This window comes from Leptodactylus fuscus, chromosome 3 (genome assembly GCF_031893055.1).
Source record: "Leptodactylus fuscus isolate aLepFus1 chromosome 3, aLepFus1.hap2, whole genome shotgun sequence".
NCBI classification, from domain to species: domain Eukaryota; kingdom Metazoa; phylum Chordata; class Amphibia; order Anura; family Leptodactylidae; genus Leptodactylus; species Leptodactylus fuscus.
In genome coordinates this window covers 70,605,085-70,631,237 of record NC_134267.1, presented here as the reverse complement: position 1 = coordinate 70,631,237, position 26,153 = coordinate 70,605,085, and the positions used below count along the sequence as shown (strand labels likewise).

Here is a 26,153-nt window from a genome sequence, read left to right as displayed (position 1 = left end):
CAAGGTTTCATACTGGTGAGGTCTTCTCCAGCAGCGCCGCACCTCCCATGAGGTGACCTGAAGCGACCGCTTCAGGCGGCACTATGCCAGGTCCCCAGGGAGGGCGGCATTTTTGCTTACCTAAGCCAGTCCAGGACAAACTGGCTATTTACTATACTCCGTAAGGACCTTTTCCATCTTTCACATACATACAAGGTTTCATCCTGGTGAGGTCCTTTCCAGTGATAGTATTTAGCCGTCTCACAGTGAACTGGCTATTTACTATACTCTGTAAGGACCTTTTCCATCTTTCACATACATACAAGGTTTCATCCTGGTGAGGTCCTTTCCAGTGATAGTATTTAGCCGTCTCACAGTGAACTGGCTATTTACTATACTCTGTAAGGACCTTTTCCATCTTCCATATACTTACAAGGTTTCATCCTGGTGAGGTCATCTCCAGTGATAGTATTTAGCCGTCTCACACTGTATCCATGTATCATATACTGTACTTAGAAAGTTTCAGATGGTATAAGATAGTATATAGTCAGTGTATGAAGAGATCTGTGAGGAAAGAGAACATGTTGTATTGTTTGACGGTCTGTGACCCGGATATGTGAATCCCCTCATTGAATGTAAGGCTGCCATGTGATGACATGACCATTATTCAGTGTGGTGTGAATATAGGCTTATAATATGAGTACTGTATACTGCTTATATATAGTAGATAACCGCTGTATTACCCAGAAGCCGCATGGCTTGTAACATCGGCAGCAGTTTTGTGAGTGAAGCCGCTGTTTTCTGGTAATATCCAGTATTCACTATACAATTGTATAGTAAAGTGTGCTGAATGTATGTTAGGGCGGGTTCACACCTGTGCCCGCTCTCCGCTTTGCAGGTTTCCATCTTCTGCCCAAGAAACTGGACAGGAGATGAAAACTGGCAGTCACTTTTCATTTGAATGGGTTTGCAAAGTGACCGCCCGTGAGCGTCTTCTGGTCTCCGCGGCGAAACCGTTTTTTTTAACTGGACACAAAGTCGGACATGCAGGACTTTGTGTCTGGTTAAAAAAAACAAAAACGGTTTCGTCGTAGAGATCTGAAGACGCTCACGGCCACTCACGAGTGGACACTGACTGCCAAGTTTCCATCAGGGTTTCTCGGGCACAAGACGGAAACTCACAAAGCAGAGACCGGGCGTAAGTGTGGACCCGCCCTTAGATCAGTCCTATTTTGTGTGGCCTCAGCCTAGAGTTACATGAAGGTATAAATTAAAGGGATTATTGAGACTATGATATTGATTGCTGCGGTCTCTTCTCTACTTACCAAGCACAGCGCCATACACTGTATAGAGGCCGTGCTTAGTATTACAGCTCATCCCCATTCATTTCAATTAGATTGAACTACAGCATGGCCGTGTGACATACAGATTCTACCTGAGTAGAAGTGGAGCTCAACAGCATATTCCTAGAATACTCCTTTAGACTAAGGCCCCAGGTTGCGGAAACAAAGCTTTATTTGTTGCAGTTTTTTGAGCCGAAGCCAGAAGTGGATTGTGCAAAAGGTAGAAGTATAACAACTTCCTATATATTTCCCACTCCTCTTGTAGCCATTCTTGGCTTTGGCTCAAAAAACTGGAACAAAATCTGCAACAAAAAAAAGCAGCGTTTCCGCAACGTGGGGCCTCAGCCTTAAGGATCTCCATAGTGGAGTTACTTAATTACTGCCTCCAGGCACTTCACATATTAGTAATCCTTAAAGGGGTTGGCCACTTTATAGCTAAAACTCTGCAATGTGTAGCCCAAAGATAAATAATAAATTTACTACTAGACATTCATTTTCATTTTTGCTTCTGTCCCTTTATTTTTAAAGCCACGCCCCCCCCCTAACATGGCTCTGCTGGCTCCCTGACATGCCTCCCTTGACCACCGTGCGCGTGACATGGAGGGACATGTGACATAGTCTGACCATGTCATGTGACTTTGTGCGCGCCTGCGCTGCTCTCCTGATTTGTGTTAACCCCTGAGATGCCGGCATCTCAGGGGTCAACACGAATCAAGAGAGCAGCGTAGGCACGCACAAAGTAGTTTTCTTATACTGTGGGCTCTCGATCGGCACCCCCCGTGACGGTTTCGGGGGGTGCCGGTATTCCTAATAGGCAGCCCAGGGTCTAATCACTGACCCTGGGTCTGCCCCATCTCTTCCCCTCCACTTACCCTGGTTGATCCTGCCAGGAATGGAGGCCATCAGCCCGTGCAGGTGTCAGCCGTATGATAGACTGACACGGCTGACACTGTGCTCAACACCTGCGGTCGGAACTGGGTCTGATCGTGGGTGTTAACCCCTGAGATGCCACGGTCAAACATGACCGTGGCATCTCAGGGAGTTTCTGTATGTGTTCTGGTCCCGATCGGCACCCCCCGCGACGGTTTCGGGGGGTGCCAGTGTCCCTAATGGACAGCCTGGGGTCTGTGCAGTGACCACGGGTCTGCCCTCCATGTGTTCCCTGCCAGGAATGGAGGCTGACAGCTGACTGCTTCAATCCCCCATGGGGACAGAAAATTAAAAAAAACAAAACAACTTGTTAAAAATATGTTAAAAAAATAAATAAATAAAGCTCCAAAAATCCAATTTTCCCATATAAAATGTTTTATTATGAAAAATAAAGAATTTTTTTTTAAAGGGATTCTACCACTAAACTAACATTTTTTCTAATTACCACGTCGGAATAGCCTTAAGAAAGGCTATTCGTCTCCTACCTTTAGATGTGGTTTAACCGGTATGCAAATGAGTTCTCCGCAGCAATGAGGGCGGGCCCCAGCGCTCAAATGCCGATGAGCACGTCCCCACTGCTGCCCGAGAGCTCTTTCCAGTGCTGCCTCCATCTTCAGCAGCAACTCCGCCTCTTCTGTCTTCCGATGTGGTCCAACTTCTGACGCCTGCGCAGTACGCTCCTGTATTGAACTACAAGAGCGGCCTCCCAAAAATGGCTGCCGGCCGCCTACTGCACAGGCGTCGGTAGTTGAACTGCGTCGAAGACAGAAGAGGTGGAGTTGCTGCTGAAGATGGAGGCGGCGCTGGAAAGAGCTCTCAGACAGCAAATGGGGACGCGCTCATCGGTGTTTGAGCGCTGGGGCCCGCCCTCATTGCTGCGGAGAACTCATTTGCATACCGGTTAAAACCAGTATTTCTACGGAACGGCGCGGCGGAGACCACATCTAAAGGTAGGAGACGAGGTCATTAGAAAAGAAGCAGATGCTAGTACAGCTATATATATATTATATATATTATTATATTATTATTATATATAATTATTCTGTATACATTACACAGTATATGTTTGAATGTATACATATAGCTTCAGATGGGTAATAAATAGAGATGAGCGAACGCCGTTCGATCGAATACATATTCGATCGAATATCAGGCCGTACGAGGTTTTCGATTGGAATCGAACACCACGAGGCAAACGCAGCAAAAATTTGTATCCCCTCCCACCTTCCCTGGTGTGTTTTTTGCACCAATAACTGCGCAGGGGAGATGGGACAGGAACTACGACAACGGAGGCAGTTAAAAAAATTGAAAATACCCATTAGCTGCCGAAATCAGGTGACCTCCAATTTAGACGAATGGTGGATTTACCATTCGCTTAATTTGGGACTGTGAACTATATGAGTGTGAGACAGGGACAGATCTACAGGCAGGGTTAGCTAGGGATAACCTTTATTTAGGGGGGAATGTCACTCACCCAGCTCTTTGGGGCTCTATCTTGCCGGGATCCCTGTCAGCTTGCAATATGCGCGAGCTGACTTTTTCCCATAGGAATGCATTGACCAGCGTTGATTGGCCGAATGAAGTACAGTGGCCAGCGTTGATTGGCCACTGTACTTCATTCGGCCAATCAACGCTGGTCAATGCATTCCTATGGCGAGATATAGCAGAGCTAGCTGTGCAGTTATCTCGGCTACTCCTGAAAGAGTTCTGCTACACCCAACCATCCCTCCAGCTACTCCTCCTGTCACACACATCTCTGGTGTAACATAGCTCAGCATACACTCAGCTCTGCTACATCTCTACACTCTGTTGTAGAGATGTAGTAGAGCTGAGTGTGTGCTGAGCTCTGCTACACACGAGATGTGTGTGACAGGAGGAATAGATGGAGGGATGGTTGGGAGTAGTGCGGAGTTGCTACACCAGAGATGTACAGAGCTGGCCGATGTTAGCAGTCCTGCTCTCCTACATCCGGAATAGTTGAGCTGAGTGTGCAGTTCGGGCACTACTAAGTGGGCGATGCTGGGATTTTTAAGGACGATCCTATTCACTACATAGCATGTAGTCCAAAAATTGTTGGACCCCACGCTGTGTAGTGATTAACCCCCTCCCCCCACCGGTGTCCGCTTACCTGCAGCTCCCTATTCTTCTTTGGTCCGGTTCGGTCCTCTGTCCAGTCTTCAGAGTGCCCGGCCCCCTCTCCCCCGACTAGTATTATAGAAAAGGCGGGGCTTAGGAGAGTGTGGGCGGGGAGACGTCTTCCCGCCCAGTGCCCGCCCACACTCTAAGCCCCGTCTTCTCTATAATACTAGTCGGGGAGAGGGGGGGGCTTAGGAGACCAGAATGGAAACTGCTGTGGACCGATTTTAGACTCCGCCTCCTCAGGCAGAACCAGCGTTGATTGGCCGAATCCTGTACACTGGCCAATCAACGGTGGTCAATGCATTCCTATGGGAAAAGTCAGCTCCAGCATATCGCAAGCTGACAGGGATCCCGACATAATAAAGGTACTTGATGCCCTCAGACATGCTTCCCCTGCTGTCCCAGTTGCTTTCCAGGGTGTTGGCATCATTTTCTGGGGTGTGATAGTGGACTTGGTGACTCTCCTGAGTCGAATGGTAGGATCCCCTGAAATGAAGCATTTTCTCCCATAGACTATAATGGGGTTCGATACTCGATCGAATAGTCAAGTATTGAGCAGCTATTCGAAACGAATATTGAACATTTTACGGTTCGTTCATCTCTAGTAATAAACATTATCTAGTGTTTAGATTGGAGGAATCTTACCATTTTCAGTGTTTCTGTCACTGTCTGTGGAGGAGCTGAAGTGAATAAAGCTGTGTGATCACATCCTATGTGTGGAAAGATGCAGAGCTGTCATGTGACCTCAGCTCCACCAATGGAATGCAGGCAGGAGCTTTACTTTCAGTTTGTTGATTGTCCCGCCCACACAAGCTGGCTGAGCTTACACTGTAAAATCGCATTTTAATAAGGAACAGGTAAGATACAAATCATTTTTATAGCACATTTGTCCTATAACCATCTTTCTGAGTTGTCTGGGGCACTTTGATTTTTTCAGCTTAAGGGTGGCCAACCCCTTTAAGCCAGCTTCACACGGACACTACAGTATGGGACGCTGAAGCTGCGAGGAAGTCGGAACTCTGAGCATCATAAACAACTATACTGCTGGGAGTGCAGGTCCTGGTCTGGGAACCACAGCTGACAACCAAATGTGTCCATGTGAAGCCGGCCTTACTGTGCAATTACATGTGGTCTTTATTCACATTAGCGCATGTGTTGTTGTTTCTACTCTGATCAAAAACACACCTGTGTAATAGCAGCCCTAGGGCGGGTTCAGGCTACCCTTGTTAAAGGGGCTCTATCAGCAAAATTTTGCGGTATGAGCCCCACGTATGTGTGAATAGCCTTTACAAAGGCTATTCAGGCACCACTAATATTATTTTAAATCCCCGTCCTGTTTTAAAATAAAACTATAAAAACATATATGTAAATCATACTTGAACATACACAGGGGGCGGTCGTGCACGATACAACGTCATCTTCTGGCACACCTACCTCTTCTTTCGGCGACGCCCTCTGCTCCTGGCTCTTCCTGGCTTCATCTTTATCTTCTTCCAGCGGTTCAAATCCAATTGGTTGAAATCAGGCGCATGCGCAGTAGCGCTCCCTCTGGAGATACTGCACACACTCCGGCGCCATTTTTCTCAATAGCAGTGCCGCCGGAGTGTGCGCAGTAGCTCCAGAGAGAGTGCTACTGCGCACGCACTGGATTTCAACCAATCGGATTTGAACCGCCGGAAGAAGATGAAGCTGGGGAAGAGCCAGGTCCGGAGGATGTCGCCGAAAGAAGAGATAGGGGTGCCAGAAGATGACGTTGGTGCACGTTCAGGTATGATTTACATATACCTCCATATCACGTGCACAGACATATTTAAAGGGAACCTGTCACTTTATTAGCATATTACAGAGTAGTAGGGGCTGAGCAGATTAATGAATAGTTTTGTGAGCAAAGGTTCAATCTAACTTGTATTTTCTTTCTCTAAACCTCTGCTCTTTCTAGATTTAGTAGTCTAGGGGGCGGTCTGACTTAGTCACAGTTATCCCTTTAACCCCTTCCCGCCGATGGCATTTTTTGATTTTCGTTTTTGACTCCCCTCCTTCTAAACCCCATAACTTTTTTATTTCTCCGCTCCCAGAGCCATATGAGGTCTTAATTTATGCGGGACAAATTTTTCTTCATGATGCTACCATTAATTATTCTATATAATGTACTGGGAAGCAGGAAAAAAATTCAGAATGGGGTGGATTTGAAGAAAAAATGCATTTCTGCGACTTTCTTACGGGCTTTGGTTTTACGGCGTTCACTGTGCAGCCAAAATGACATGTCCCCTATATTCTGTGTTTCGGTACGGTTCCAGGGATACCAAATTTATATGGTTTTATTTACATTTTGACCACTAAAAAAAATTCCAAAACTGTGTTAAAAAAATTTTTTTCTAAAAGTCGCCATATTCCGACGGCCGTAACTTTTTATACGTAAGTGCATAGGGCGTCTTTTTTGCTTAAAGCAGTAGACACCCGGCGGCTATGGCAGCCGGCCGGCTCCCGGGCGGTCACCATAGTTACAGACCCAACATGCGCCGTACTATTACGGCGCATGTCGGGAAGGGGTTAAAGGGGTATTCCCACCTCACATACTCCTCAGTCTTTACTGCTGTAAAATCTTCTTCTTCCTGGTTTCTTGCATCATTTGGTGGGCGGGGTTTCACATGCAACCTGCTGTTTAGCTCCGCCCACCCATATTGGACTATGAAGTACAAGCAGCAGCAACTCCATTCTGTGTTACATACAGAGACTGCCTGTCTCTACCATAATGAACACAATTGAATTAGCTAGCCTGATAACTGGGAGAACAGAAGAAATGAAAGCAGCTCCTCTCCCCTATCTGCTAACAGGAAGCTAGGTCACGTGGTGTAGACACAGGAATAGCTAGATACACAGGCTCGCTCCCGTGCACTTAGCCCCTCCTCCTCCCTCCCCCCTGAGAGCAGCAGATACATCACTTGACTCATGAGCAGCTAAGTCAGGGCTGTGGCCACAAAGAATTTAATAAAGTAAGATAATGGATAAACAAAGCAGTTTTGCTGAAGCAGTGTATTTAGGAAAAGTCTCACATCCACAATAACAAGCAGTATAGATAGGATCCTTGTGATGGGACAACCCCTTTAACCCCTTCCCGCCGATGGCATTTTTTGATTTTCGTTTTTGACTCCCCTCCTTCTAAACCCCATAACTTTTTTATTTCTCCGCTCCCAGAGCCATATGAGGTCTTAATTTTTGCGGGACAAATTTTTCTTCATGATGCTACCATTAATTATTCTATATAATGTACTGGGAAGCAGGAAAAAAATTCAGAATGGGGTGGATTTGAAGAAAAAATGCATTTCTGTGACTTTCTTACGGGCTTTGGTTTTACGGCGTTCACTGTGCAGCCAAAATGACATGTCCCCTATATTCTGTGTTTCGATAGGGCGTCTTTTTTTGCGGGGCCGGGTGTACTTTTTAGTTCTACCATTTTCGGGGAAATGTTATTGCTTTGATCACTTTTTATTCAAATTTTTATCAGAATCAAAACAGAGAAAAAACGGCGGTTTGGCACTTTCGACTATTTTTCCCGCTACGGCGTTTACCGAACAGGAAAAATATTTTTATAGAATTGTAGAGCGGGCGATTTCGGACACGGGGATACCTGACATGTATATGTTTCACAGTTTTTAACTACTTTTATATGTGTTCTAGGGAAAGGGGGGTGATTTGAACTTTTAATTCTGTTTATATTTTTTTTAACTTTTTTTTTTATTTTTTTTTTTGCATTTATTAGACCCCCTAGGGGTGTTGAAACCCAGGGGGTCTGATCACTAATGCAATGCATTACAATGCTAATGCATTGCAATGCATTGCAAAAAAGCATCCTTTCTTTTGCAGGCTGCATAGACCAGCCTGCAAAAGAAAGGATTTGCAGACAAGCCTGGGAGCCTGTACAAGGCTCCCGGCTGTCATGGCAACGGGACGTCAGCCCTGGAGCATGCTCCAGGAGCCGGCGATCCCGGCCAAAATGGCGGCGCCCATGCGCCGCCGGGAAAATGGCGCCTCTGACCGCGGCGCCGGAGGGGTTAATGCCTCCAATCGGTCCGGGGACCGATCGGAGGCATTAGAGCCGGTTGTCTACTGCTTAAAGCAGTAGACACCCGGCGGCTATGGCAGCCGCCCGGCTCCCGGGCGGTCGCCATAGTTACAGACCCGACATGCGCCGTACTATTACGGCGCATGTCCGGAAGGGGTTAATAATGCACGGTTTACTAGATAAATAAGGACCAGGCCATTTTTTGGTTTCGCATTTTCGTTTTTCCCTCCTCACATTCCAAGAGCCATAACTTTTTCATTTTTCAGTTCACAAAGTCGCATGATGGTTTATTGTTTGCGGGACAAATTTTACTTTGTAATGGTGCCATTCAATATGCTGTGCAATGTACTGGGAAGCTGGAAAAAAATTCAAAATGAGGTGCAATTGTAGAAAAAATGCATTTGCGCCATTTTCATGATATGTTACCTGTATTATGTGTGTCAGTACGAACACAAACAAATTTATATACCGTATATACTCGAGTATAAGCCAAATTTTTCAGCACAGTTTTTGTGCTGAAAAAGCCCCCCTCGGCTTATACCTGAGTCAGTAAAACAAAAAAAATGTTTATTTTTTATTTTTTGGAGGGGGAGGGGGTCTATGACCAGCCAGAATATCAATGTATAGAATCTCCCATAAAATAGTGCAAAAAAAAAAAAGATTTAAAAAAATAAAAGTTCTGAATCATACCTTTCCCTAGAATACATACAAAAGTAGAAAATGACTGTGCAACACATACACATTAGGTATCCTGCGTCTGAGAGTGCCCGGTCTACTGAATATAGGGGATCTGCAGTGCTCCTGTTCCGTCGGGAAGTGGTTAATAGGAGCAGTGCAGATACCCTATATTCAGCCAGACTGAGTTCCAAGTGGGGGAAGAAAAACAGTCCTCAAGCTCAGGTAAGAGGCAGACAGACAACCAAAACACCCCCTTCTCCTTTCCCAGCACCTACTGCACTCAAAAACTCCGACCATTTTAATTATTGAAATTTTCCAGTAGCTGCTGCATTTCCCCCCTAAGCTTATACTCGAGTCAATAAGTTTTCCCAGTTTTTTGTGGTAAAATTAGGGCCTTGGCTTACATTCGGGTCGGCTTATACTCAAGTATACAGTCCTATGAAAAAGTTTGGGCACCCCTATTAATCTTAATCATTTTTAGTTCTAAATATTTTGGTGTTTGCAACAGCCATTTCAGTTTGATATATCTAATAACTGATGGACACAGTAATATTTCAGGATTGAAATGAGGTTTATTGTACTAACAGAAAATGCGCAATATGCATTAAACCAAAATTTGACCGGTGCAAAAATATGGGCACCTCAACAGAAAAGTGACATTAATATTTAGTACATCCTCCTTTTGCAAAGATAACAGCCTCTAGTCGCTTCCTGTAGCTTTTAATCAGTTCCTGGATGAAGGTATTTTGGACCATTTCTTTCTACAAAACAATTCAAGTTCAGTTAAGTTTGATGGTCGCCGAACATGGACAGCCCGCTCTCAAATGATCTGAAAACAAAGATTGTTCAACATAGTTGTTCAGGGGAAGGATACAAAACGTTGTCTCAGAGATTTAACCTGTCAGTTTCCACTGTGAGGAACATAGTAAGGAAATGGAAGACCACAGGGACAGTTCTTGTTAAGCCCAGAAGTGGCAGTCCAAGAAAAATATCAGAAAGGCAGAGAAGAAGAATGGTGAGAACAGTCAAGGACAATCCACAGACCACCTCCAAAGAGCTGCAGCATCATCTTGCTGCAGATGGTGTCACTGTGCATCGGTCAACTATACAGCGCACTTTGCACAAATAGAAGCTGTATGGGAGAGTGATGAGAAAGAAGCCGTTTCTGCACGTACGCCACAAATAGAGTTGCCTGAGGTATGAAAAAGCACATTTGGACAAGGCAGCTTCATTTTGGAAACAAAAATTGAGTTGTTTGGTTATAAAAAAAGGCGTTATGCATGGCGTCCAAAAAGAAACAGCATTCCAAGAAAAATACATGCTACCCACTGTAAAATTTGGTGGAGGTTCCATCATGCTTTGGGGCTGTGTGGCCAATGCCGGCATCGGGAATCTTGTTAAAGTTGAGGGTCGCATGGATTCCACTCAGTATCAGCAGATTCTTGAGAATAATGTTCAAGAATCAGTGACGAAGTTGAAGTTACGCCAGGGATGGATATTTCAGCAAGACAATGATCCAAAACACCGCTCCAAATCCTCAGGCATTCATGCAGAGGAACAATTACAATGTTCTGGAATGGCTATCCCAGTCCCCAGACCTGAATATCATTGAACATCTGTGGGATGATTTGAAGCGGGCTGTCCATGCTCGGCGACCATCTAACTTAACTTGAATTGTTTGTCCAAAATACCTTTATCCAGGATCCAGGAACTGATTAAAAGCTACAGGAAGCGACTAGAGGCTGTTATCTTTGCAAAAGGAGGATGTACTAAATATTAATGTCACTTTTCTGTTGAGGTGCCCATACTTTTGCACCGGTCAAATTTTGGTTTAATGCATATTGCGCATTTTCTGTTAGTACAATAAACCTCATTTCAATCCTGAAATATTACTGTGTCCATCAGTTATTAGATATATCAAACTGAAATGACTGTTGCAAACACCAAAATATTTAGAACTAAAAATGATTAAGATTAATAGGGGTGCCCAAACTTTTTCATAGGACTGTATACGGTAGTATTTGAAATGTTTTGATACTTTATAAAACATGAAAAACTTTGCAAAGTAGAAAAAAAAAATTGTGTTGTCATGTTCTGACACCTGTAACTTTTTCATATTTACATGTATGGAGATGGGTGTGGTGTCTTTTTATGCGGGACAAGATGACATTTCTATTGATACCATTTGGGGAAAGATCTGATGGTTTGAACACTTTATTCTATTTTTTATAGGAGGCAAAGTGTTGAAAAAAACGCTATTTGGCTATTTTTAAATTTTTTTGCCGCTACGCAGTTCATACGGTAGTAAGGGATAAATGTTTTAATAGTTCAGGCATTTTGGAGCACGGGGATACCCAATATGTTTAATGTTCTCTATTTACTTTTATATCTGATCTAGGGAAAGGGGGGTGATTTGAGCTTTTATATATTTTTTTTTTAATAATTTTAAAAACTTTTTTTTTCTTCTTTTACATTTATGATCAGACCCCTTGATCAGTACCTTGAAACCTAGGGGTCTGATCACTCATACTATTCACTGCAATAATACAGTATTGCAGTGAATAGCAAAATCAGAGCAGTTCTATTAGACCAGCGGTTCTCAACCTGTGGGTTGCGACCCCGGTGGGGGTCGAACGACCAAAACACAGGGGTCGCCTAAAGCATACCTCCCAACCGTTCCGGTCGGTGGGAGGTATGTCCCGGTTTCAACTTAACGGCGCCCGGAGGACGCCGATGAGTTGAACACACAGGCAATTAAAGCAGGAGCTGTCATAGTCAGCTCCTGCTTTAACGCTGTGCTGCGGCTTCTGCATGTGTAGCCGCGATGTGATGACGTCACATCGCGTCTACAACAATATGAGTGAGCCAGACTGCGTAGAGAGCGGCGGGGGAGCGTTGGAAGGTGAGTGTAAGAGTTTTTATTTGTTTTAAACATTAAGGTGGAACATAATGAAAGGGCAGATGAAGTGGGCGACAGCATGACACTGGGACAGATGAAGGGGGGGGGGCGGCATGACACTGGGGACAGAGATGGAGGGACATGAAGCTCTGGGCAGAGATGGGGGAACATGAAACTGGGGAACAGATGGGGACATGAAACTGGGGGAAGAGATGGGCGGGGACATGAAACTGGGGGCAGAGATGGAGGGGGGACATGAAACTGGGGGCAGAGATGGAGGGGGGACATGAAACTGGGGGCAGATTATTTTGTCCATCTTTCTAATCTTAAAAAGTTGGGAGGTATGCCTAAAGCCATCAGAAAATACATATTTCTGATGGCTTTAGCCACTCAGAAGCCACGCTACTGTCTGCAGCAACACTATTCAGCTGGAACGCACGCTGTTATGGATGCTCACTCCAAACTGAATTGAGTCACTGCAGCATGAGGAACTGTATTGTGGGGTCACGGCATTAGAAAGGTTGAGAACCACTGTATTAGACGATGCCTCTGGCATTGTGCAATAGAACCAATGCTATGACAAGCCTGGAAGCCCTTCAATAGGATTCCGGCTGTCATAGCAACTGTTCGCCACCCTCTAGTGATGTTCAGGAGGGCGGCGATCGGCGGTGCCCGTGCCGCCTGCGCAGTTTACACGCTTCAGTTTGTAAAGGGTTAACAGTAGCGACCGGCTCAGGCCCTGACCGCTGCTGTTAGTGGCAGGTCCTGGCTGTATTATACAGCCGTCATCTGCCGTGTATGGAGAGAGCTCAGCTCGTGAGCTCTCTCCATACATCCCCATGCGACCCATGAAGTAATAGTACGTCATGGGTCGCTAAGGGGTTAAATTAGGGAAATGACCCAACAGAGTTGTTATTTTAACATCTTCCGGGATTTGATCAAATCCCTAGTTTGATCATTTCCCTGCGACATATACATTGCCATCTGTCTGAATCCTTTTTAGCATCCATTAAACAGATCTGTTAAATGAATGCAATAAAAAAAAAAAAAAAAAAAAAAAAATGATGTTAATGGAGACTTACATGTATTGTACACTGTTGTGGATTCGCAGGTAAAATCAACTTAACACTAGTGAAATTAACTCAATATTTCCCAAAAGTTATTTTTTTATTTTATAAAGAAAAAAAGGTTACACGAATCAACAGGTTTCTAGAAATCAAGCAAATTAATCTTTTCTCAGAGAAACAGACTCCTCTCTTATGCCATCCTTGGTAACAATACAGATTTTCAGGGCATCTCCGGTGTACACATCTCTTTCCGCAGCAGAAATAAATACATCTTTCACAAGTTGTAGCGCCTTGTCCAGAGTCAATGGAAGCTGTTCCACATTTTGCATGTTCTTGAAGCCAATCTAAAAATATAACCCATAGAATTAGTTACAACGCAGTATAAAAGAGTAAAAGACTGAAGCAAATTATCCTTTTTTCTTTTTTTTTTATCATGTATAGTCCCCATACAGGTACAAAAAGTTGTTGCTAAGGGATCAAACAAAAATAATTCATGTTAACTTTGACAGTTATGAACAGAATATATACACATAAGGCCTAAATAGTAAGGCAAACTACCAGAAAAGAATATATTTTAAATAAAATATGATGTTTATTAAATTCTTATAATAAAAGATAGCAAAGGAGACAAGGGGATAATGCAACCACAAATATGCATAGAGGTAGAGCAGTATATTTAAAAGGTTACAATCCGCATCAATCACTCCATATGTATGTATAATATTTCAATATACCCTGAACAATTAAAAAAAAAAGTAAAAAGATGATCTAATATAACATTAAAGCAGGGGATACCTATATAACATTAGCAAAATTACACATTTGCATAGAGTGCATAGATAGATGCAGGATTAAACAATTATAATACCTGGTTATCTAAAAGTGGCTGAAGCATGGCACTTGCAGAACCGCCAGCCTTGTAAGAATCTCTCTGGTAGGATCCTACTGGATCAAAGCTGTACACTGCTCCTTTACCTAAAATGAAAAAGATTAACATTAACTCTCGATCCACATTTATAGAAGTTGAGGTAACTGATTTGATAGTGTCAAACACATTACATTTTGTCATATATTTGTTTTACAGTTTTGGTTTAGTTCTTTGTCAAATCCAGCCCACTACTGAATCTGTAGCGTGTGCTAGTTGTCTATGGAAAGCCTGTCACATATTATCCTAACTCAGGTTTAAAAAGAGTTTGTCCACAATAACAACAACAATATGAGCACTCCCATTGAAGTGAATGGGAAGTGCTCGTGTGTATGGCTCGGCATGAGCAGAGCTAGCCGTACACGCGAGCACTTTCCATTCACTTCAATGGGAGTGCTCGTAGTGAAAAAAGCAGCCCATTCATTTCTATGGGGAGCGCTCGTATGCCGGCTCCTATAGAAATTAATGGGATCTGCTTTATATGCCGCTGATTCTGAACGTGTTTTACGTTCAGAATAAGCTGGCGTATACTCAGTGTGAACTCACCCTAAGTTTGTTTTTCTCTTGAAACCAGTGTAATGTAATATACATTTACCGTGCAAATTATTTGATATGCATTGATGTTAGATTACTATTAATGATAATAAATAATCTCTCTTGGTAAAGGCAAAATCAATATCTATTGTTATACTTCATAGTATCCTGTTCAAAGAGTCAAAACCCTCCCACCAGCATGCTGAAGAATACAGGAAGTGAGAAGAGGAGACAGAAAACAAAGCTGCTGAAATAAGGCCAAAATAATGATGATAATTTCCAAACACCCAAAATCACGAAGAGACACCAGTTTTATTTACAAGAGTCACAAAATAAGTTAGTACTAAATTAAAAAACAAATAAATAAAATTACCTTCTTCATCAAGGCCTCCAATTATATTGTATACATAGTAAGGAAAGAAGCGTCTTGAATAAAGTATTGTGGAAAGCATTGCTGCAATGGCTCCGCTTGTCATGGTCTTGTTGTTTGAGTGCTTGTACATCTTAAAACAAAAACCACAGTAGGTTACAAGCTATACGTATCAATTTAATGATTATTGTTTTTCAAATACACAAAGTTTTGTGTTCCTTTCATACATTTAGGTGCTAGGTTACTCTGAGCGTAAGATATAACAACAACTAGAACAATTTGTTTTTGTTTAAAACAAACTAAAATAGCAACACGCTCCAAAATATCAAGATACTGACTCTGATACATGCCACAGTCAGCATAGAAGGGAGCTTTTTTGTGTGTGTGTTGAAAAAGGCTCTTTTTTGTTGCAGATTTTGCTCCTTTTTTTTTTTTTTTTTTTTGAGCCAAACCCAGGATTGGAAATCAAAACTAGGAACAAAATAAAGGATTGATGCTCCACTAAATACCGTATTTTTCGGACTATAAGACGCACTTTCCCCCCCCCCCCAAATTTGGAGGGAAAAGAAGGGTGCGTCTTCCAAATGTGGCCGCCCGGCATGTGATAGAGAGGCGGATGCCGGCAAGGGATAGACGCCGGCACAGGTGCCGGGGCCTGAGACATCGCTACGCTCCTCTGCCCTGCATGAAGCCAGCGGCGGGGGGACGGAGGAGCGGAATAGCATCGCCCCTGCCGCTGCTGGCTTCATGCAGGGCAGAGGAGCGTAGCGATGTCTCAGGCCCCGGCACCTCTGCCGGTGTCTATCCCTCGCCGGCATCCACCTCTCTAGTACAGCGGATGCCGGGTCTGTATTGGCGGCCCCTTCTTCCCCGGGGCCGGTCCCCACCGGCCCCATACCTGTAAAGTTGCAGGCCGGCTCCTGCACGGCGATATCGCAGGAGCCGACCTATTCGGGTGACAGTCGAAAGCCTAATGAAGGCTCCCAGGCCTGTCACGGCTATATTAGTATTGCGGCTGGGTCTATGTCAAGCCGTAATAGTAATATACAGAAAATCCCATAGACGGCAATACGGAATGAAATAGTAAAAAAAAAAAAAAAAACCTTTAAAAATATCTAATAAAAAAAATTAAATAAGTTCTAAATCACCTCCTTTCCCTAGAATATATATAAAAGTAGAAAATCATGTCAAACACATACACATTAGGTATACCTGTGTCCGAAAATGCCCGGTCTACTAATAGTTTTCCTGTACGGTGAACGTCAAAATCACAAGTGCTAAACCGCCGGGTCTTTTTCCAATACAAGGTGATCTAAGCAATAGACATTCCCCAAAATGCTATATCTAAAAAGTACATCTGGCCCCGCAAAAAAACAAACAAAAAACAAACACTCTATGCGTCCCCGTACAGCTGCAGGGTCACCTGTCAATGTGGCCTTGCAGCTGTTGCAAAACTACAACTCCCATATATTAAATATTTTACAATTTTTTGCTTCAAATTTTTTTTTTCCTCCTCTAAAACCTAGGTGCATCTTATAGTCCAGTGCGTCTTATAGTCCGAAAAATACCGTAATTTGAAAAGAATAAACAAAGTAGCACCTAAAACTTAGCTTTTAATATAGAAATGCTAAAAATTGGTAAATATAAGGTGAAGTATAGTTTATATGAAAAGCCCAATCACGTTCACAATCACTAAAATAATCACATACGTGATCTGCAGGCTTTATTTGGTGGCTGCTATTGTTTATTTTTTCAAACACAGGATTGGGTTCACACTTCTCCCTTCTGCTCAGTCCACACTTTGCTTTGGCTCAAAAAAAAAAAAAAAAAAAAAGCAGCAAGATCTACAAACAAAAAAAAAAAAGGATTGCTTTTCTGCAATACGGCAACTTAACCTAAGGTAATAAAGGGCTTAAGCGTTGAGGCTGGGACCCCCCCCCCTTTCTTGGAAACGCTGCGGTTTGCCTGCGACAGAAACGCAGCGAAAAAAAAAAAATTGCAGTGATTTACAGTAACTGCAAAGTGGATGTGATTCTTGTAAATCCCATGCCCACTTTGCGGTAAAAACCACAGCGTGGACACGCTGCAATTTCCCAAACCAGCGTGGTTTTGGAAATCGCAATGTGACAATTATATCTACGGAAATACCAATGGCTTCCCCATAGATATAGTTGTAACAGAAAGTCTGAGGAGGAAAACTCTGTGAACTTTCTGTTTAAAGCGCAGCGGAAAGAACCGCAATGCGCTCCTGCCGTGGTTTCCTCACAGCGCTTTATAGCTGCGGGTCATCCCGTGGGGTCCTAGCCTAAAAGAGGTTTTTAAGGACTTTAACACCAACGTTATATCCTAAGGATTGGTCATCCATTTAAGATTGGTGGGTTTGATAGAAATGTGGTGTGATCTCAAATCCAGCTGTCTTGCATTTGTGAACGTGAGGTCATGTTCATCCATAAGGCAAAGTTGGCCCAGTTATCCAAGAACCCATATCCCACCTTCCTACACCACTTCATGAGACATTTGTTTACCTTCCTATTCTCCTGCTGCCTCTCCTGTTTGGTCCATGGTCCTTCCCTTCAGCTTGGGTCCTAGGTCCCTGAAATCACTTTTAGAGGACCTTCCATTTGTGCCAACTTGTGTCATGACATTGACTGGATCCTCAACCTTCCCATTACAATAATCTATCAATCCAATCTGCATTGTATCGAACTTTAATGCAAGATACCATTCCACGATTCTGGTCTTACAGATTGCCCTGTCTGTTCCCCCAATAATGAAATCCCCCACTACTAACAGCTGTCTGGCCTGCCCTGGCCTCCTATTTCGCCTTCTTACTTGACCAGACATTGCCCTGGCTGCCAAATGAAACGTCTTGCTGTAGCAAAGTTACCCCTATAATAGAACCCCCTCATTTTCCAGGACTAATCTCCCTGATAATCCTCCTCCTACTCCACAGGTTTATAACTTCTCCAGCACATACATGCTACCATCCTCCTCTGCAATTACCCTGCTCTCTGAGCAACAAACTACTTTACAAGTTATCATTGAATCTCAGTCTTGCAATGTGCTCATTTAGATCCAGAATCTGCGATTCAAAGTGTGTAATGTACTGACATCTTGTACGACAATATGCCCTCATACATGCCTGACTTGTTACAAATACCCCATTTATTGCCAACATGTCTTGAACTACGGTAATATTTCTTCTCCATACAATAGTTACTGGATTCTGACACAGGCGGAAACTAGCACCAATTTTCCAGACATACTTGTAGGAGTCAATGTAGGACAGGAATGTAGGAAATATTTTTTAATTTACTTAGGAAAAAAAACAAGTGTGTCAAATATTTATAAAGCATTCAGAAATGTTATTAATTTACCTTTAACCTGGCTTCAATTATCTTAGTCAGTGTGAGGCAGTCCCCATGAAACCCACTGCAGCCAATGACTGTTTTGTCTGTCCTGTGGGAGGAGGAAAAAAAAAAAAAAAAAAGAGTTTATTACACAGGTAAATGATGATGTTCAATCACTGGGAGATATAAGTAATTGGATGGATTTATCAGCTACCAGACATAGCTGGGTGGTTTCCCCAAAAAAATAATAAAAATCCAATTTATGGGCAATTTCTGATTTTAATCTTCATCTAAACAATTGTAGAAAGCTGCCACCAGGAGAAAGTCTGATTTATTTCTTCTTTGTCTATTGACTACAGGGAAGAAACTGTTGATTTCAGCTGGTGGCTGGATGAGAAAGCCTGCATAGAATATATCAAGGCTGAAGGGAGTCTGTAAGCAAGAGAATCAGTATCAAACTAATGACAGTGCCTTGTAAAGGGACTTCTACACTTTCCAAAAAATGTAACTTTATTCTGCATTGCAGCAATATTTTCCTGAAAATCAGTGGTTTTGTTATGCAAATTAGGCTTTAGGGGCGTGTCTTCTCCAGCAAGGACTCTGTTGTCTGCTCTAGATAATGACTCCTAACAGCAAACAAAGTGTGAAACTGGAATGTCACGTAAGCAGTGGGGCAGAGCTCAGCAGCAGTTAGAGGTGGTTATCTAGAGCAGAGTGAAGTTTCACCAAGAGAAGACACACTCCCTAAAGCCCCTTTTCGGTCGCTTTTCATGAAGATGAAGCTGTAATGCAGAATAAAAAAAAATACATCTTTAGAAAGTGTACAAGAAACCCTACAAGGTACTGTCATTAGTTTGATAATGATTTTCCTGCCGACAGACTCCCTTTAAATGAAGTGTCAGATGGGGCAGTCCTGTATGGGAATGCTGCATCTTATAGTTTGAAAAGTTAGCAAAAAAAATAAAAATCCCTGGTATTATTACTTTAATTATTGCTATTTTTCTAGCCTGGGAATCTTCAGGAGGCTTTTGGATGACCTAGCAACCAAAAAGCTCCAGCGATCTCCTACACCAGAGTTGTTCAGAAAGGGCTGGGGACTGTAAGCATGGAACCCCTCAGGTATTGTTTTCACATCTTAAGGCTAAGGCTCCAAAAAGCATGGTAGAAAAACAGGGCATTTTTTTCCTCCGCAGACTTTCAGCCCTTATTATATCTTTAAGGAAAACGCCAGAGATTCTGGAGGTATAACTGACATGCCGCAATTTTCAAAAACTTGAGAGTGTTTTTGAAAACGCAGCTTTTCTGCTGTGGACTTCTTTCGCCAGATTAAGTGTCTGCAATCAGGTCTCATCAGGATAGGGTGAGGCAACAGCTGCTTGTGTCACTTTTTTGATTGTTAAAAAAAAAAATAGAACCAAAAAAATACAGAAAAAAACCCCCAAAACATATGAAACAAAAATTCCATGAGAAGAATTACATATTCAGCCCATCTATCAGATGAAAAGGTGGATCAATCACAAGTGTCTGTGTCTATCTATCACTACAGCATACCATTACTGTCTGGCCTCCTCATGTCACAAGACATGATCTCACATGTACGTAAACAAAGATAGAATCTGCACTACAATATAGTCTACTGCCTTTCAGGTAAAATGGAATAGAACTTACAGTTTGTAGCACTTTGGAGTGTCCCTGCTATGGATTGAATACCCTTCACTGAGTCTGGTATCTGACGCAACAATGGAAAAGTCTTCTCCTGCAAGAGCCAGCACAGTCCTAGGAAGAAAAATGTCAGGTTATCTGCAGTCTGATTTCCATGATATTGATGGGAGAAAATTAATCATGTCTATCTTTACAATTTATCACAGTTCTTGTCGCATTTAGTGTTACAATTCTCGATGTTCATTAGTTGAGATGACGCAAAAAATAATTTGCTGTCCATCACAAGGGACACAAGGTTGTACACACCTCAACGAAAAAGCCAATATGCATAAGCTGGGCTGGCGATGCTCTAACATATTGAGGCTACATTTTATACGTGCTAGAATGGTATTCTATTATTACATAATACCACTGGTGAATGGCCAAGACTAATGGTGATACTAATAGGAGACTCCAGTCCTGGATTACTGGGGAGATGTCAGCACAGCAAGGAGCCCAAGAAGAAGCAGAGCGTATGTAGGAAAGGGCAAGTCTACCAACCCTGCATCATGAGACTCTGTGTACAGGAGATCAGACCCAGCATTATACGGTAATCAGTCCAAAAATGAAAGTGAAAGGACGTCTGGAAAGTACCTGGAAACAAATGTAAGTTTCTTGACAATAACAATTGTCACTGCCATCGCTGGTTAGCGTTTTCACACGCAGCTCAGACAGCAAGAAGCATCGAGCTATGTCCCTTACAAGAAATCAACCGGTACCGGCAAAGATCACTTCTCTGCTCTCGGTCATCCTTACCCTCCATTGAAGGTGTAGGGATTGAAGCGCTGCTCCACGGGCCCGCTGTAATGGTAATCCATGTCCCTGAACTTCTGCTGATAAGGACTCGCGTAGATTGACTGATACATCTCGTACACGGAGCTCTCAGTCACTGAAGCACTGCTGTATCACTGTAGAGATGGCGCCGCTAGCACTTCCGGTTTCCGGCATTCTTCTTCCGGCTGATGCAGTCCCGCCCACCAGTATTGTCATTGCCTAGCTGGTCACCTGTTTGGCGTGTCTGTTCTGTTCTAGGGTAACGTCAGCGCTGTATACTGGCATGAACAGTATGCTCGGACGCGGACATTATAGATAGCTGTGATTTTAGGAGTCCCTGTCTCCCAGCCATTGTAATCAGTGCTGGTCAGAATGTAGTGGAAAGTCAGGGACACAACTGTGTATTGTCAGCGTGTTAACCGTCAGGTTGAGTGGAGTTCACACGGGGTGTTTTGTTCAGGATTTTGAGGCAGAATCTGCCACAGAATCCTGACCAAAAAAACGGCTCCCATTGAAATCAATAGTAGCCGGTCAGTTCTTTTTTCTGCGAGACGTTTGTACCGGCATGTTCAGGCAATGCTGCGGCCCTTTCAGCCTTGAACATCCACCTGAAGACAATCCCTCCTGACTAAGCCCATTCATTTGGGTCTTAAAATGCAGATCGGAGTGCCATGACCGTTTTTTTTTTTGGTCGAAATCTGAGGCGGCCTCCGCCTCAAATTCCGGACCAAAAAGCTCCATCTGAACTCATCCTTATTAGAACCATATACACGACAGTATAACAGGCTCCTGTGGGGCAAAATTTAGGATGGCTCCTGTTCCTGTCCATTTTGCAGCACAGACACCCTGAATCTGAATGGGACTGTGGAGGCATACATGGATGTGGATGTCACAAACCTCCCAACTGTCCCAGATTCTGCGGGACAGTCCTGAATTGTGGGTCCTGCTTCTCAGAGGATGCAGATGAGTTTAATACAATGATGAGTGAAGCAGGAGCTGTCTGCAGACAGCTCACACTTCACTCATGTGCTCCGGCCCGCGGGAGCTGTAAGCACGATGTGATGACATCACTCACATCGTGCCTACAGCTCTCAGAACACTGAGTGACAGGGTAGCGAGGAGAGGTGAGTATCAATGTTTTTTATGTTGAACATTGAGGGGGAACATGAAACTAGGGGCAGATGAAGGGGGGACATGAAACTGGAGAGGAACATGAAAGTGGGGCAGAGATGAAGCGGTATAATAAGCTGGGGAAGATGAAGGGGGGGGGGCATTAAATTGGGAGCAGGCAAAGGGGTGACATTAAACTGGGGCAGAAGAAAGAGGGACATTAAACTGGGGATAACTGGAGGGGAACATTAAATAATGGGGCTTAGTGGAGGAGGGCATTACACCATGAGAGTAGCTGGAGGGGGACCTGTCCGCCTCTAGTTGCCTCACAGTTTAATGTCCCAATCCAGCTGCCATTAATTTATTGCCCACCTCTAAGTACCCCTTCTGTTTAATGTCCCCCACCAGGTGCCCCAGTTTCATGTCCCCTTCTAGCTTCCTCCAGTTTAAACTGGGACACCAGGAGAGAGACTTAATATTGTGGGGCAGTTGGAGGGGAACATTATAATGTTGGCACATTATACTGGCACATTATACTTCCCGCCCGGGTAAGAATCCCACATATAAAATGTATGATAATGGGTGGAGTCAGTGTAGAAGTGGGTGGAACTAAATTTAGGTGTAATCAGATTTTATTAACATTTTTGAAATAAGGGGTGAAACAAACACAGAATAATGGAACTATAGGGAAGGGGGAAACAAGTCTTATAGGCAAATAATGCGCCCACGCAGGGCCGAAAATGACGGCAAGGGAAAGTGTGGGGAAAACCCCATCAGTATGAGCATAAACCAAAATAGAACAATAGAACATGAAAGACAAGAGGGGGAGGACAAGATGAAGACACAAGACACAAAAGGAAGATGGGACGGACGATAGGCGCTACAAAAACAAACAGAAAAAAAAAGGGGGGGTTGACTCAGAGAGAAGGCAAGGCCTGGAGCAGCAAAACTCGGGGCAAACGACAAAAGTAGCTAGGATATCATGCGAAGAGGGCAGTGAAGTCTGACGACTCCTGGAACACCACCCACGGCTGCCAGAGGGCATTAAATTTGGAAGTGTCAGGCACGTCCTCCACCACCAGGAACTCCATTCTGCGGATGAGAAGAAACTCCTGCAGCCTCTCCAATAGAGAGGGAGAGGTAGAACTGCACCAATGGCGTGGGATGACCGTCCTGGCAGCCATGAGGAAGTGACGCAGAAGGTCGCCCTTAACCCTAGAAATCTTACCAGGGATAAGGAAGAGGAGGGCCAGTTGCGAGGAAGGAGTAGGAGAGCGGCCGGTAACCTTTTCGTACAATGAGAACACAGCCGACCAAAATGGCTTGATCTCACATTCCCACCATATATGCAGGAGAGAACCCTCCGCGGAACCACAGCGCCAACATCGGTCAGAGACTGAGGGATAGATCCTGTGGGGGAGGGGAGGGTAGGGCAGCGATACCATTGGGACAGCAATTTAAAGTTCTTTTCCTGGGCACTACAAGGTAAAGGCCGCTTATGCGAGTGGAGAAAGCAACGGTCCCAATCAGCAGCATGAGAGGCTAGACCCCAAATCAGACTCCCACGATCTAACGAAGGAGGGAGGCCCGGGGCAGCAGCTTTCAGTAGGACATCGTACAGAAGGGAGAGGGCGTACGGGGAAGGGGGGGGGGACCGATTCCACTCAACAGGGTCTCCACCTCCATGAGGGGAGAGGAAAGACTGTACAGAATACTTGTGCCAAAAGGCGGACAATTGGTGATACTCCAACCAGGAGAGCGCAGCGTCTGGATGGGTAGATTGGAAGTGGGCAAAGGAGGGTAGGGAGGCAGAAGATTCGGGAATAGAGCCCAGTCTAGTGTCCCCAAGTGCATGCCAAACTAAGAAGCGACGAGCGGTGAACAACGGGGTTAAGGGACTGGGTACCCTAGCCAGGGCAGCGGATTTACACAGTTTGTCCCACGCTGAAAGGAAGTGAGAGGCTAGCTGGGAAGAACAGACCTAAACAGGACGAAAGTGCGAAGGAATCCAGGGAGAGAAGGGAGGGAGGAAGAGGTCGGTTTCCCACTGTTTGTCGCGGGACCTGTAGCGCCAGTCGATCAAGCGGAGGAGGACCGCCGCACGGTAATAAAGAAGGGGATCCGGTAAGCCAGCACCCCCGGAAGTTTTGCGTCTGGCGAGGGTCCTAAAGCGAAGCCTACTACAGGAGGGACCCCAGACAAACCGACCTAAGAGAGATCTAAGTGCGAAGAAAAAGCACCTAGGACAGGTATCGGAAGGGCCGTTGCAAACTAAGAAGGGCTCTGAAATGACACCGCACGCACGCTAGCAGAGGAGTCCCCGTACAGTGAAAGTACCCTGTGAAGGAACACCTGACCGACGCCAACCTGCTCCAAAGAGACCATCAAGAAACCCCAGTTGACCCGGTCGAACGCTTTTTCGGCATCGACCAACAGAAGGCAGAGAGGGAAGTTATGTGCACGAGCCGCATTTGCCACTAAAAGGGTTTTCCCTATGTTATCGTGTGCTTCCCGCCCGGGTAAGAATCCCACCTGATCAGTGTGAATGAGGTGGGGCATGAGGGGGGAGAGGCAATTGGCCAACATCTTAGCATAAAGTTTGATATCGACATTGAGGAGGGAGATCGGGCGAAAGTTAGAGCATCAAGTAGGGTCTCTGCCCGGCTTAGTGATAACCGTAACTAGGGCAGAAAGGGATTGACGCGTGAAGGGGGTATCATCACGCAGACTATTGAAAACTCGGAGTAGGAAGGGTGAAACTTGGTCCTTACACATCTTATAAAATCGGGGGGTAAAACCGGGCCGGGGGGGGGGGGGGGGTAGGTTAATTTTAACAGTGAGACAAAGAATATCAAAAATAAAATACAGAAAATCATATTGTAGAAATTTTATTCATTTTTTATTTTACATACATATTTGATATCCCTCTTGTTTGATCCCTCTAGCAAACAAGACTTAATACTTGGTGGCAAAACCCTTGTTGGCAAGCACAGCAGTCAGACATTTTTTGTAGTTGATGACTCCTTTTTGCAGATCATCTCTAAATCATTAAGATTTTGAGGCTGTCGCTTGGCAACTCAGAGGTTCAGCTCCCTACATAAATTTTCTATGGGATTAAGGTCTGGAGACTGGCTAGGCCAATCCATGACCTTAATGTGCTTCTTTTTGAGTCACTCCTTTGTTGCCTTAGCATTTCTCTTCCTCCAAACACAGCGAGTTGAGTTCATGCCAAAGAGCTCAATTTTTGTCTCATCTGACCACAGCACCTTCTCCCAATCACTCTCAGAATCATCCAGGTGTTCATTGACAAACTTCAAGGGGTATTCCCACCTCACATACTCAGCAGTCTTCACTCTTGTAAAATCTTCTTTCTTCTTGCTTTCTTGCATCATTTGGTGGGCGGGGTTTCACAGGCAACCTGCAGTTTAGCCCCACCCCCAAATTCACGTGTAGCTCCGCCCACCCACATTGGACTATGAAGTACAGGCAGGAGCAACTCCATTCTGTGTTACATACAGAGACTGCCTGTCTCTGCCATAATGAAAACAATTGTATTAGCTAGCCTGATAACTGGGAGAACAGAAGAAATGAAAGCAGCTCATCTCCCCTATCTGAGTGCAGGACCTAGGTCACATGGTGTAGACACAGGATTTAGCTAGATACACAGGCTCGCTCCCTGCACTTAGCCCCTCCTCCCTCCCCCCTGAGAGCAGCAGATACATCATTTGACTCAGGAGCAGCTAAGTCAGGGCTGTGGCCACAAAAAATTGAATAAAGTAAGATAGTGGACAAACAAAGCAGTTTTGCTGAAGCAATGTATTTAGGAAAAGTCTTACATCCACATTCACAAGCAGTATAGATAGGATCCTTGTGATGGGACAACCCCTTTCAGACTGGCCTGCACATGTGCCTTCTTGAGCAGGGGGACCTTGCAGGCAGTTCAGGAATTGAATCCATTACAAGATAATGTGTAACCAATGGGTTTCTTGGTAACTGTGGTCCTGGCTGCCTTGAGATAATTACTTACTATTGCACCAACAGTTGTCTCCCCTCACCCAACATCTTACTTACGGTTTTGTGGCCCATCCCAGCTTTGTGCAGGTCTATGATCTTATCCTTGACATCCTTAGAAAGCTCTTTGGTCTTGCCCATGTTGTAGAGGTTAGAGTTTGACTGATTAATTGAGCCTGTGACCAGGAGTCATTTATGCAGGTGACAATATAAGACAGTTGTCTTTAATACAGATAATGAGTTGATTAAGAGCATCTAACTAGTCTGTAGGTGCCAGGAC

The 26,153-nt window shown here is 44.2% G+C and overlaps 1 protein-coding gene across 1 annotated transcript; it reads right to left on the bottom strand.

Moving 5' to 3' along the window:
* Window positions 1–13,179: 13,179 nt before the first annotated feature.
* PSMB1 (proteasome 20S subunit beta 1) lies at window positions 13,180–20,921 on the bottom strand. The gene is made up of 6 exons (XM_075266603.1): window positions 20,735–20,921; window positions 19,946–20,053; window positions 18,305–18,386; window positions 14,931–15,060; window positions 13,967–14,073; window positions 13,180–13,442 (listed from the first exon to the last, which is right to left on the bottom strand). The coding sequence occupies exons 1-6, from the start codon at window positions 20,842–20,844 to the stop codon at window positions 13,257–13,259; spliced, it is 723 nt and encodes a 240-aa protein (XP_075122704.1). The 5' UTR covers window positions 20,845–20,921; the 3' UTR covers window positions 13,180–13,256.
* Window positions 20,922–26,153: the final 5,232 nt, after the last annotated feature.